Source organism: Ambystoma mexicanum, chromosome 1q (assembly GCF_040938575.1).
Source record: "Ambystoma mexicanum isolate Mex_15411 chromosome 1q, UKY_AmexF1_1, whole genome shotgun sequence".
Lineage (NCBI taxonomy): Eukaryota > Metazoa > Chordata > Amphibia > Caudata > Ambystomatidae > Ambystoma > Ambystoma mexicanum.
The window spans coordinates 836,083,539-836,098,311 of record NC_090922.1 but is presented as its reverse complement, the minus strand read 5'-3'; the positions used below and the strand labels follow the sequence as shown (position 1 = coordinate 836,098,311).

The 14,773-nt window shown below is 45.4% G+C and overlaps 1 protein-coding gene across 3 annotated transcripts in view; it reads left to right on the top strand.

Annotated features, from left to right (window-relative positions):
• The window catches only part of CEP350 (centrosomal protein 350), a 2,433,119-nt gene that overhangs the window by 688,377 nt on the left and 1,729,969 nt on the right, over window positions 1-14,773 (top strand). For all 3 annotated transcript variants that reach the window (XM_069641456.1, XM_069641455.1, XM_069641457.1), the window contains one exon: window positions 1,491-1,618. In XM_069641456.1, the coding sequence (XP_069497557.1) occupies window positions 1,491-1,618 (128 nt within the window). The remainder of the gene's footprint in view (window positions 1-1,490; window positions 1,619-14,773) is intronic.

Here is a 14,773-nt window from a genome sequence, read left to right as displayed (position 1 = left end):
ACTAGTGACGCTTTTTAAAGCATTCTTTTGTGCTCCAGGTGATCAGGGAATTCCATATTGACCAACCCAAACAGCTTCCAGCTTACTTTCCACCTTCTCGCTCATCCAGAGCAAAGGAGAAGTTGCCCAGAATTGATCCTAAAAGGACACTATGCCATGTCTGGGTACTGTATTGATAGACAGTTGTTTGTGGTCTGTTGTCACGCATCCAAGGAGATGGCTGCGACCAGACAGACCATTTCCAGATGGGTTGTAGTATGCACCAGAATCTGCTAAGAGTCAGTGCACAGAACTCTGCCAAAGTCAATTGATACATTCTCAACCAGGAGCCGTGAAGCCAAGACCGCTTTCATGAGGGAGTCACAATTCAGGAGATTTGCAGGGAAATTGCTTAGTTGACGGCATACATTTCCAAAGCATTACTTCCTGGATTCGGATCCAAGGATTGATGGCATTTAGCAAGTCAGGTGTCACGGGGGCGGCGATGTGATGGCTTGGGTGTTGAGGACGAGAGACTCCTTGCAGAGGAATTAAAATCAAAGGCAAAAGTATCCATTGGAAAAACAAGTTCCATACATCACGGCATTGTCTCTGATGCTACAATGTCTCTGCTTCAGATTCCTCATCTGCATGCCTTCCTCTGCTCAGTCACCCTAGAATGATCCCAGCCTACTTGTCGTGGGATGTATCCAGAAAACTGTTGGGCTATGGGCATGCAGTGCTAATTTTACCCTGTCCCTTCCAGTGAAGCTGCAAGGCACACCCACGTGGCACTTGATCATGGCTGGCTCCGTGTGGGTTTGATTCACTATTGTGGGTCCCAGCCTGCAGGGTCTTTACTTTTCAAATATCAGGAATATGCAAAGGAGACGTCGTATCCATCAGAACCAACATTACCCATAAGGTGCTTAACTTGTACTTTGGAATGTTTTTCTGCCCAAACATGTTGGGCGGTTTATGAACATTTAGACGAAATACTGGAACATTTGAGCCACATTAATTGGGTGGCATTTCTGCAAATAAATGAAGATTTTGGTTAAGAAAAACCTCAAGTTTGGGTGGGAAACCAATTCGGCCAAAAGTGGTGAATCTTTAGAAAATTGGAAGCAAACTTTGTTGATAGTAATTCCACCCACCCCTACTACTGACAATCCCTTTCCCACCTCTGCTATCAAATCCCTGCCAGGTCCCTCTCTACTGTTGATCAGTGTATTCCCATCTGAAGACATATACTGTTACTTCAAACGTGTTCTCTGTACCAATTCTTCCTAGAATGTTCCCTTGACCTTTCTCGCATGCATGATCTCTACTGGTCTACCCACATTCCAACTGTACCTTTGCTTCTTACTATGTTTTAAGTCATTTCTTGTATTGTCGTCTCATTGATCCGGGCCATGCTTTATCAGATGTGCTCATTTGTGCAATCACTGCATGGTATAATGCATTATGAATTGAAGGAACAGTGCTCACAGTGCAATTTTGTATTTTAGTGTTGGGAGCAGCAACTCCAGTGTTGCAGAAGAGCTATCCAGCAGGACCTCACCATCCCAGAATTTGCAGACTGGCCGCCCAAGGACTTCCTCTCACACATCTTCAAAGAAGAGAACTAGAGCAGAAAGTAAGTGGGGTGTACACCATGGCGATTTTACATATCCTTGTTCCTCATTACCAAAACTCTATAGCCCTCAAGAAATCTCTGAAATACGAGCTGAAACTAGTTTGGTTACACAGATTCCTTAAACTATAGACATGGGAATCTCATGTCAAATGTTTTTATAACATTTTGGTTGTTACTGTCGCAAATCACTCATTTTTCAATATGTGAGTATTGTTTGGCAACTTGTAAGGTTATGTCTTGAAATAGGTTTCTCTATACAAAATAATAATTTTGAAACCAAAAAGCATAAGAGGATGTTTCAATAAAGCAATACATGGCTGTGTGTTGGACTTGAAAACACTCTATTAGCAGTTGTTGTTCGAGGGATTTCTCGCTGTTTAAAAGTATATGGTTACCTTGCATGATCCCCTGTACGGGTTGAAATGTGCACCATGATCGTGTGCAAATGTATTTATTTTGTATTGTTCAGATGTTTCCTTCCTGCTCCTTCTCAGTCTCAAACTCATTCTTTCACACATACTCTTTTGCACACTCTCTCATGCGTCCATACACATAAGTGCACATACTCCTTAACAAAAGGAAGCTTCTATATGTTGCACCCACATTTATTTCTCTGATCTCCTTGCTCTATAAGAAACTAGGGTGCATGGCCACACTCAACTGAATAGCATTGTAAACATGCAAGTTTGCTTTTGCCCATTACTGTCCCAATGGCGGTCCTTATTCCTGTCTTTAAAAAGGGGACTCGCTTAGGCCCTAGTAATTATAGGCTCCTTTCAATGTTAATACTCCACAGGGAAGCTATTTGCCTCACTTCTATTAAAAGAATTACAGCTTTGGGTGGAGCAATCAAATATATTATGCAAATTCCAAAGTGGGTTCAGACAGGGTTACTCTACGGCATATAACATCATGGCAATGGACCTTCTTCGGTCACGATAAGGTCAGGGGGGCAGCCCCCTTTAAATGCCCTTTATATAGATTTCTCGGCGGCATTCGATTCTATTCCTAGAGGCCATCTGTGGCAGAAATTAGAATTAATGGGCTGCCCAGAAGGCCTGATATACTATCTTAGATTGCTCCACCAGAATACCTCAGTAAAATTAAAACTAGATCAGGAAGGTCACACTACAAGAAGTGTTTACCAAAATAGGGGGAGAGGGGGTCAAACAAGGTTGTGTCACGGCTCCTTTAATATACAACCTATACGTCCATGACATTCCTGCGGCCATAAGTGCTGTGATAAACTGTCCCCCGAAAACAGGAGAATCCCTTTGCCCTGTACTAGCCTACGCAGACGACTTAGTAATATTTGACCATACTATCGGTGGGCTACGTTGGTCGTCCACCGCCCTTTGGGTATATGCTGAGGAAAATGGCCTTAAGATTAACCTGGAAAAAACAAAGGTCATGAGATACACCAAAAGGAATACTACCCGTGTACAGCTCAGTGTAGGCATAGAGAATATTGCCTACACTCCACAATATTGATACTTGGGCATAGAATTTGAGATTGCTGGTGACTACAGAACATGCAAACAGTCATGTTCTATTAGAGTGGCACAACTGACTGCCCTGTTCCATAGATTTACAATCAATCAGGGAGGTTTTTACTATTTGGGGTACACGACAACTGTATATACAAGTCTTATCCCCAATGATTAACTATGTTCTGGAAGCTCTCCTTGATATCGATCTGAAATGGTTACAGGTGATAGAAGGGAAATTCTGGCATTCCATTCTGGGCCTACCACCAGGCATACCCATGGCGATAATAAGACTGGAACTTGGCCTGATCTCATTGAAAGCAATAGTATTAAAAAAAGCGTGCCACACTATATCTGAAAATGATTAGTAACACAAGGAATGGGTTATTAATAGCAGCCCTCCATGAGAAGTCAAAAGATGTCAAAGGCAAACTCTGTGTTCTACCAAGAAACGGATGACCAAATTATTTGCTGATATTGGGTGGCAAATAAGGGCAGGAAGGGATTCAGAGGAGGCACAGAGGGCACTGAGAAAACGCATAGAGCTCTGGGACTGGCTGGAGAACTACGACCATCTCCGAGAGTTAAAAAGCTACCAGTTCGTCCATTACAGATTATACAACTTTAAAAAACCACAGAGCTACCTGAACCTGTGCCCAGCAGTGAGACTCAGACGCTTTATTCTACTACTAAGGCTTGAACAATTACCTTCACTAATGGTCACTGGTAGAAGGGAAAAGATTGCAGTAGGATTACGGCTATGTGTCCTATGTAAAGAACAGGACCTGTTGGAGACAGCTAAACATTTATTGACAGACTGCCATAAAATGATGAGTGTTGTTAACCTCCATTTGGGTAAATTTGTACATAGCTACGAATATATAAAGGAGGAACTATTCTGGCTTCATTGTATTAACTCCAATAGTATGAGCCTATTGATGGCACTGTACAACATCTGGCTGAAGGTTGAAGTCAGCCTAGACATAACAATATAAGGAGCTAATAAAGAAAAGAAGTTGTACTAAAACTGCTGGAACTCAAGTAAACCCTTTGTGACTTGGGAACATTATTATATAAGGTGAACGAGACACTATTCCAAGGTATTAATGTTCCTTTGTCTAAAGACCTGGATGTGCAGTAGTCCACATCCTTAGTCAATATGTGATAGGCGGTAGAGCGCTGAAACTGGGAGTATTGAAGTGTTTATATGTAAAATTATATTATTGTTTGCTTAAGAAATATTAGTTTTATGAGATAATGATTTGTACATGTATAATGTTTTTTATATGATAATAATTTTCCTTTTATAAATGTATGTGTAAAGTTTCAATGTAAACTAAGTCACAATAAATATTATAATCATAACATTACTGTTCACTCCAACATGTGTTTCTCTGAAACTGACCAGACTGAGCAAACTGTTGGTTTGGTATTGTACACTGTCACAATCTGCTAGGCCCTCCAACACCTTGCTTACCTATTGGGGGCCATTGACGTCTCTCACTCAAATGCTGCAACAGTCACAAGTGGTGTCTTGGGCAGCAATCTTTCTGCAGACCCTGTTTCGAATGCATTGACGCAGGGGGGGAGGCCATTAGGGTGTGTGATACAGGGAACGATTATACCTAGCAAACTGTGTTTACATGCACTCGCAATCCACATGCAATGCTCTGACACACAAACCTGGAAGTCCCCATCCCATCACTCAACAAGTTTCTCAGAGATCTCCTCAAAAATTGTTTGCCTGCCTGTGAATGACCTCAGCTGCCTTCTGATCTGCTTGCCTACTAATTACTATTCTGAATGAAATTATGTCATCAACAAGCTGTTTCTGAATTAAAAAGAGTAAAAAAAATACCAAATATACAAATTATAATATTACAGAACATAAAATCATTTCAACTTTATGACAAAAAGAAGAGTAAAACATCGATAAAATTCTAGGGTATTCTGTAAACAGACATACAAATGAAGCTTTATGCACAACCATCCGTGCTCTTGTGCTTGTTCCTTTTAAAAGCAGTTGATTACTATACCATAGACCTGTCATTCAGATTGGCAATTTTAAGACATTAATTCAAGTTAACGCTTTTTTCAAATAATTCACAACCCTAAAAAAGGCTCCAAGAAGTGAGAAAGACCCTTCCCTCGTCCAGACAGAGGAACATTTCGGTGACATGCCCTCTGGTCAAGCCCACCCTGCGCTGGGACCACTAGAATCCAATATCCTATTCCCTGGAGCATAGAGCATTTTTTAAAGTGAGTCTGATTAGCAGATCTTTCTTTCAGAGGTAGAATTACCAGCGGCATTTTGTCACTGGCACTCATGGCTGCATTATTGTAAACCAGTAGCAAATTGCACTGCATAAATACTGTCATGTGGTTTCAGAGTCTGGACTACTGCCTTGCCTTGTCTTCTTCATCATGGCCCTCATTTAGTACCATGAGAGGTTCAAATTAAGTCTGCAGATCGCCTGAAATAATATGTTGTAGCTGATTTGGATCGCAAAGATCAGCAAAAGTCCCCAATGTTAGGCAAGGTTTGTATGAAGTACCCTTTGAGTGCACTGCACACATCTCTGATTACAGGTATAGGAAACCCAACCTTTGGTATGAGCTTGTACTACACAGTTTTGGTAGCGTGCTGAGTAGCCAGGCTTATTTCAAGAGGGGTCAATGTGAGCTGTAGGAGTTACACAGAGATTCACAGTGACAAGTATTCAAATAAACTCTTACACACAAGGTTTCTTGAATAAACAATGATTAATTTGTCAGTTAGAGTAACCCTACTTCAGAAGGGAGCAATATAAAAGTAACACACAAATACACTTCAATACTGTACACTCTTAGTTTCGAAATCAGTAAAGACCATTTTGGGATGGCCCACAGACACAACCTACACCCTCAGGTGACTTCAATAGCTAGGGTGCTGGGGACATTAATACCTTACTGTTTGCATTTAGAATACTTTTAGGAGTTGGTAAAAGGTAAAGGTTATTAGAACAACAAGAGACCACAACTATTCTTAAGCAGGCGAATACATTTGGATCCCCTAAGAAGAGTCATTCAGTATAATAGGCTAAGCCAAAGTCAATGGCCAAAAGTCTTATATAGGATGAAGCACTTCTGGTAGATAAGTAGAAAAAGTCTTTGCACAATGTTTTAGAAGTCTTTGAAGAAGGGGAGAATAAAATGTAGGGCCACAAGCTGGTTAGACTTGTGAGTAGTAGAAGATGCAAGCTATTCTAAAATGAGCGGTAAATTCTCTGACTTTGTAGTACCTTTTGTATTGAAGAAAAAGTGCAGCAGATGCCTTCTGTTCCTGTGCAGCTCTGCAGTTCTTACTGTTCCTGAGCCTCAGTCGTGGGGACAAGAGGGAGGACTTCTGGGGACTCCTGCAATGCAATGGGATGGTCACTGCTCGCAACCGGCAATCTTTCCAACAAGTGGCACTTCGGTGTTTCAGCTCCTTGGGACTACCGCAAATAGCAACACTGCGGTTTCTGGCTGACGAGATGGATTTTCCTTGCTTCTGGGGTCCCGCACTCTGTTGAGGGGGCTCAGGCTCAGTCAGTTCTGCTTCCTGGGAGTCCAGAGGATCTTCCTGGAGCTCTTGGCCAACTTAAAAGCAACACACACAATCTGGTGTTCCTCTCCCTGGCTATACGGTTTCCAGCAGCAACTCTGTGGAAATTCAACCATCTCCGAGATGGATGTCCTGGTGGCTTACTTTGGAGTTGATTGGTCCCACCAACTCGAGGGGCTTCTCTGTCGATACGAATTTGGAGTTTCAGCACAGCAGTAGGGCTTCATCGGGCAAACCAACGGTCTAGGAGTTGCAGCAGGTGTCCTCTTCAAGTTCTTCTTCGGTTCCTTCGTTCAGTGGCCGGCTCTGCCTTCCAAGCCAAAAGCCTTACCTTTTATTCAGTGCTCTCCCATTCATTCCAGCCTAGCTGTCAGTCACCCAGCAGGATGGCTGTCCTTGCCTGACAGCCGGCCAATCACCAAAGAGTGCATTCGGGCCTCCTAGGAGACTAAGTACAGGGAGTTTGGGGCACCTCCCTGACTTCCTGCCTACCCCAGTCACCCTGGAGCCAGAGGCGGGCTTCACTCGTGAATCCCGCCAAAGGCAAAGTGGACAATGGGACCAAATCTGGTTTGGCGTGCAGAGTAAATTTCAAGAAGGACCTTTCCACAAAGAAATGGCGAAAAAAGACCAGAACCTTTTTGACAAAATGGCACCCTTGGGTGCTTTACTGCAGCTGCGAACGCAGCACGCGGTAAATGCACACCACGGTAGTTTAAATGAAACCACTGCAACCAGCCATTCAGTGAGAAAAGGGTAACATAAAAAATGGTACATGTGAAGCTAGACAAAGGGATACTAGGTAACCCCTCCAGCACGCTATTGTAAGATAATGTGTGCTGGGTTAGAAAGTTACAAATGTAAGTAAAGTCAGTTTCACTTTACTGCTCTGGGAAACAGTAGTTTATCTCAGAAGGTATGTAAACCTTTGGGAAATCTGAAATCCTCCCCTGTGTCACTGCACTGAAGGTGCTGTGTGACACAATGTAAAAGATGATGCCTATGGAGTTTCTGACTCCACAACCAAAAGAAACAGAGTTCAAAATCACATTAAAATACATGAGAAAGTGGGAAAAAGGGTCTCACTCTCTCCAGGTAAAAACAAAAATCAAGTCTTCAAAATCCAGCAAAGTTGCTGGGTGTCTCTAAGGTGGAGGGAATTAGCACATTTCTGAGAATTCTCCCTAACACCCAGCAATTCTTCAACCCGATAAATATAATTTCCGGTCTAAAACATGAACACTTTATTAGTATTCCTGTGTATGACCTTGGCTTGCCTTCTGACCTACTTTAATGCTCCCTTAATTGTAACTCTTCGTGCATGACCATGGCCCAACCGCAGGAGCTGCCTGCATTCTTTGTGAAATAAGACTTCCTCGCTGTGTCCTTCCTTGACCTGTTTGGGGACTGCCTTTCTTATATATATATATATATTTGAGGCTTGTGTAATCTGCTTAGATCACATGCTGTGCATAGGCCAACATCTGGTGGAAGCTGTCTAGTATTACAGGTGTTGTTTTCGAAACTCGAAAAGGGACGTTGATAGGGCGTGCCAGTAATACTATCCCTAGTGTGACGTCCACTGTGTACCCATGGTCGCTCACGCGTCGAAGTCCCTCGGATTGTTTTTTTCTGCCATCATTGACAGAGCTTAATTGCAGAGTTCCTATTCCAGCTAAAGCCATAGATTGAAACATTATTTGAGTTACTCTTTCTATCCTTTTTTCACAGACTTTTGACAAACATCTCGATGGTGGTGGAAAGGACGATCGGCGAACAAAGACCTTGCTTTGACACACCTCCTTGGTTCTCTCCTTTGTTCTTTCTATTTTCGCGTTGCTGCCCTTCCTTTAAACCATGGAAAACACAACATTTTTAAATTCTGCCCAAGTTGCAATAAAACGTTTCTGTGGAAAGACGAGCAGTGTGTGTGCAAGAGACCACGACAAGGGCCATTGTCAAGTTTGTCAGCTCTTCAAAGCTAAAACACACAAGGACCGAAAGACCAAACATTGGGCCCACCACGCCATGCAGGCCGAGGCCGCCTTGGACATGGAGGGGGCATCCAGCAACGGCAGCATCGCCGTCTTTTCATACGGCAAAGGCGAACCGATCGATTCCCATGTGCTAGTCCCCGACCCCAATAGACAGGCCGGTGGCACTGTTACGGGGACGACACCCGGCGGCAGTGCAACTCACACCAAACACATATCCTGCAGCCGAAAGTCGACAACGCCATTCTCAACACCAAGGGGACCGTCCACAAGTTCCCTGTCCTCTGGGCACTCTAGGTCGCCACACGACAGGCCCCCGAAGTCGCATGCAGAACGCGACAAGGGCGCCGTGCCTAAAACACTGGCTTAAAGTTGTGCGTCAGAGGCTGCAGCTTCGGACCGCCCGCCGGCCGAGACTCTACATCAGACTCCCACGTTGAAATCGGCGAAAAGTTCCAGTTCCTCTAAATTATCACAACTGGTCCAGAAACATATCCCTGAGACACTTCTCGAAGGGTGAACGTCAAAAAATCATACCTCCCAAGAACCACCAGTCCACTAAAACTCACCATTCCCACAAGGAGAAAGTTGGTAATACACCTCACAAGGAAAAGAGTATGGATTCTCAAGAGGAGGGTACCCTAGCAGGTGCTTTAAAAATAAGCAACCTACTCAAGAAACACTAGACTCCCATATCTGTACCATCTTTAACTTCCATTCCTAGCACCACCCAATGGTCCTGTGAGGACCTTGATAGGGTAATGCGCCGAATGACCTTCATGGCTAATTTCTTTGAAAAGAATCCTAAAGCCTTACACAACCTACAGAATACGCCAGCCACTACTGCTGCATCCACCTCCCAACCCCCAGCAAAGAGGCAACACCCAGACTCCCTCTTGCTCATTCCCCAGCTAGATCCAGAGCATTTTGTTCACTATGATAATAATTCAGACATTGAACAGCAGGAGCCCCGGGGGGTGGTGGGGAATCAATAGTTCGATGAGGAGGATGTCTATATCATGCCCTTTCCCGACCATCTTGATGCCCCAGTGGGAGATTCACCAGTGGACAATCAACCCCAGTTAAATGACATGCTATTAAAAGCAGCTGAGTATTTTAAAATCCAAACCCAAGAGACTTGGGTGGATAAAGAATGTGTGGAGATATTTTAGGGGATAAGAAGGCTGTGAATGCAGATATGTAAATGCAGAGTGGAACATGGTTTCCATATGTGGGTTTACGGTCCTTGTTTGGCTTGGCGTCCCTAGTGATGGCTGCTTGTCCTCTGGATAAATTGGAGGAGGGGTATGAACTGGTTCATACCCCTCCTCCAATTTATCCAGAGGACAAGCAGCCATCACTAGGGACGCCAAGCCAAACAAGGACCGTAAACCCACATATGGAAACCATGTTCCACTCTGCATTTACATATCCACTCTATAAAAGGGGTTAACTTAAACCAGACTCATTGGTAGTGACTACCCCACAAAAGAGGGCAGGAACACTGCTAGCGTCCTCTGAAGCGCCCCCAGATAAAGAAAGCAAAAAACGTTATACTATAGGGAGAAAGGTGGCCACCTCAGCAGCCTTCCAGACAAGGATTGCTAACACCATGTTATTGGCGAGTTATAACTGCCATAAGTGGGATGAGGTTGCAGCTCTAATGGCATCAGCACCTGAACCCCTCAAGTCACAACTCTCCCTCGCAGTAGCGGAGGGGAAGGCAGTATCAAGCTACATCCTGAAAAACAATTTGGATGCCGCAGATAATGCAGGCCGAATCATCGCAGAGGGAACAATATTGAAACGCCATTCATGGCTTCGCTAGTCTGGTTTCAAACTGGAAACTCAGGCCGCGCAATTAAACATGCCAATAGAGCCTTATGTTCTGTTTGGGAAAGCCGTTGAGGATGCTCTACACTCTGCCAAAGAGGAATATGACACACTCAAATCCCTAGTCCAATTAACTACTAGACCACCAGGCCAAAGGGGGTGGGGGGTAATTTTTGTCACTTTTCAGGCCAAAACTCACAAAGGGGTTCCAGTTATGGACAAAGCCATGGCTCATCCTGGGGAAACAATCAGGGACAGGATTTGCAGGGTTTCCAAAGAGGCCAGCGCAGATCTCTTGGCCATGGGAGGTCCTACACTTCCAGAGGTGGAGCTACACCTCCTAAACAATGACCATCCGCTCCAGGTCCTCTCCCATGCCTCTCCAGTCGGAGGGAGAATAACATACTACACCCACGCATGGGAGGGAATCACCTCGGACAAGTGGGTGCTATCAACCGTAGCAGGCGGTTATTGCGTGGAACTACTTCAGCAACCCTCAAATCATCCCCACGTCAAAACCCAACCACCAAAGAGGGAGCAACGCATCCTCCTGGAGGAGGTTGCAACGCTGTTACTCAAGGACGCCATCGAAATAGTCAAGTTAAACCAGGTAAACAAGGGTATCTATTCAACTTACTTCCTTGTGCCAAAGAAAGATCTAACAATGCGCCCAGTATTAGACCTACGCCCTGCAGACACCTATGTCAAGCCCCAAAAATTCGGCATGACAACGCTACAAGTGTTCCCACTGCTAAAGCGTGGGCACTACTTGGCAACATTAAATGTGAAAGATGCCTATTTTCATATTTACATGTTCCCAGGCAACAGAAGATTTTTGCGTTTCAAGACAGCGAACCAGCACTACCAATTCAAAGTGCTACCCTTCGGCATAGCATCCTCCCCAAGGGTATTCACCAAGGTACTGGCGTTGGTGGCAGCACACCTGCGCAGGGAGACAATCCCAGTGTACCCCTACCTGGACGACTGGCTGATCACAGGGGAGTCTTCCCAAATTTGCAGGCAAAACACTCAAAGATCGATAAACCTTCTCTTCCAATTGGGCTCCTCAACAAACGAGAAAAAATCAAGCCTTGTACCAAACACAACCAAACAGTTCCTAAGAGCTGTTATAAACACAGCCAGGGGGTTAGTCTTTCTATCGAAGGAAAGAGTCCAAAACATGTTGCTGCAAATACCTCAGTATCGGGCCGGTCACGAGATAAGCGTAAGCAAAACTATGTGTTTGCTAAGCATGATGGCATCTTGCATTTACCTGGTCCCACACACACATTTGCACATGCGCCCCATGCAGGAGTGGTTGGCGAAACAGTGGTTTCAGGCAAGCGGTCAGTGGGATGATCTAGTGGTCGTTTCGCCAAACACTTGTACAAAACCTTTGCTGGTGGACGAAGGAGAATCTGTTTCAAAGAATGCAATCTCCAAATGGATAGTAGGATGCATACAGCTCTGTTACTCATTATCAAGCAAAACACTGCCTTTCGTACCAACAGCTCACTCCACAAGGGGTACAGGAGCTACTTTGGCCTTTATCGAGAACGCCCAGCTGGACACCATTTGCAAAGCAGCTACATGGAGCTCAGTACACACGATCACTCGGCACTACTGCATTGACACTCATTCCAAAGCAGATACACAGGTGGGACAAGTGGTTCTAAAACATCTATTTGTCGCAGGACCTTCTCACTACCCACCACTTTCTCCTAACACTGCTTGCTAATCTATGCACAGCATATGATGTAAGCAGATTCCACAAGCCTCGGAAGGGATACATTACTCACTGTAATCGTATTTCTGATGCTTGTATCTGCTTAGATGCACATGCGCCCACCCTTCCTCTCCTTGGAGAGAAGATGCATGGATGTTTATATGAGCTTTATCTGATCATATCTGCTTTAATACACCTGTACTCGCGTATACTTCATGCTAACTCCTGTGAGAAACAAAATAATCTGAGGGACCTCGACGCGTGAAGGACCATGGGTACAGTGGACGTCACACTAGGGATAGTATCGAGTTTCGAAAAGCACTGTTATACACCCTAGCTTCTACTAGACGTCGGCCTATGCACAGTATGTGAAACTAAGCAGATACAAGCATCAGAAATACGATTTGTGTGTGTGTGTGTGTGTGTGTGTGTGTGTGTGTGTGTTCGTGTGTGTGTTCGTGTGTGTGTTCGTGTGTTCGAAGGGATTGTGTCCTCCGATGTATTCCTTATCTTAGATATCTCCTTCCAGCTCCGCTGGCGTCAGAAAAGTTTTCTCTAGAGGGCGCTGCGCGTCGATGTCCCTCGACAGCCGCCGTATCGACGTCATCCTGCCTATAAAGGCCGCGCGCAGCGTCCGTTGCTCAGTTCCGTTTTTCCGCTCTTACTCAGTGCCTCGGAATACCGTTGCTCAGTTTTGTCAGGTTAATCCTATTTACCTCGAGATATTCGATCCGTACTCGATGGCTTCTTCGTCGGAACCGACAACTCCTCGGTCCGGCTTCAAAAAATGCCGAGATTGTGGGAAAAAGATGTCGCTGACTGACCCTCAGAGTTTGTCTGTGGTGTTTGGGAGCTGAACACCATTGTTCGGAGTGCGAGGACTGTATGTCCATGACAGCTAAGGCCCTGAAGGAGCGTAGGGGGAAGCTGGAGAAAGTTAAGACTTTTAAAGCTGCTTCTTCCTCGACGAAGTCGAGACATTCGTCTCCTCGTCACCATTCGCGCTCCAGGTCTCGGAGTGGGTCCCATCACTCCTCGAGATCGAAGCACTCGAAGAGGAGACGTCGAAGATCCCCTTCTCCGTCTTCCTCTTCCTCTGTTTCTCCAAAGAGAATCCTTTGCCCCACGAAACATAGTTCCCGGGCTGAATGGGAGGAATTCCGCAAAAATATGATGTGTGTCTTCGAGAAAGCGGCCTTGACCCCCTTGGAGACTGCCGAGAGCGATGCTCTGGTCGAAAGACCCGAAGGTCAAAAACGCTGCAAGTCGCAGTACCCGGCGAAGGAAGCTTCTCGAGCGCGTCTCGAACCCTCGAGTAAGGCTATGACCTCAAAACCTTCTTCGAAGGTTCCGTCGACGAAGGTTCCGTCGACGCCGAGGTCGGTGTCTTCAACGCCGTTGTCGAAGGGACCTTCGACACACGGGTCTGTCGACTCGACGCCATCTTTGACACCGGCGTCGACGCCAAGAAAAGTCATGGTTACGACACACCCAGTGGCTATCCCCAGGTCCTCGATGACGATGGCGTCGAGGTTGTCGACTTCCTCGAGCAGAATCCCAATTCTGTCGAGGTCATCGAGGCCTCCGCCTTTGTTTTCGACGCCAAGCCCGAAGCCTTCGGCGTCGTCGACATCGACGTTTTCGAGGCCGATTATGACAAGTTTGGCACCCTCTGTCTTGGAGATGGGGTTTACACCCTTTATGAGTTCAGAACAATTGAGAACTATGTCCTCAATTATGGAAGAGGGTGAATTGTCTGAACAGGAAGACACATTTGAGTTGCAGGGACCTGCAACCCCAGTAGAGAGGAGTTATCCTCTGAAGAACGCAGGTGAAAGGATCTTCATGATTCCTTACATGAGGCAAGTGGGTTAGACACTTCCCCTGAGGTGGAGTTTGCTAGGCCAGACCCGGGGGAGCATGCTGAAACCCCCTATAGAGCCTTAATGGCCAGGATCACAGAGTTTATGGGGTGGTCTGCACCTTCAGTCTTTCCAACAAGATGACCTCACGGATATTCTTGACAAAGGCCCACAGGAGGATCCTGTAGTGCCCTTTCATAAAGCTCTTCAGAGGAAGATTATGACGAACTGGGAAACCCCAGATGTCGTCCCGGCAGTAAATAAAAAACTGTCTACAAAATACAGGGTATCTTCTGCAGACCTGGAGTTTTTGTCAAAACACCCATCCCCAGAAAGTCTGGTGGTACAGGCAGCATCTTCTACTGATGTCAAGACTGCTTACCCTACCGTCCCACAGGACAGGGACGATAAAAAATATGATGCTATGGCAAAGAAAGTTGTTTCGGCATGTAGCATGGCGTTAAAATCGTTTAATGCTACTTGCACCCTTGCTAGATTCAGCCATACACTTTGGGAGTGTGCTTCTACAGCGGCTGACTGCATCCCGGAGGGAGAAGAAAGGGAGGCGTTCCTGAATATCATACAGAACGGTAAAGACGCTATGTGCGAATCCCTCCAGACAACCAGGAGATTCGCTTGGTTGAGAAAGTCTGGTTTTGCCCCAGAT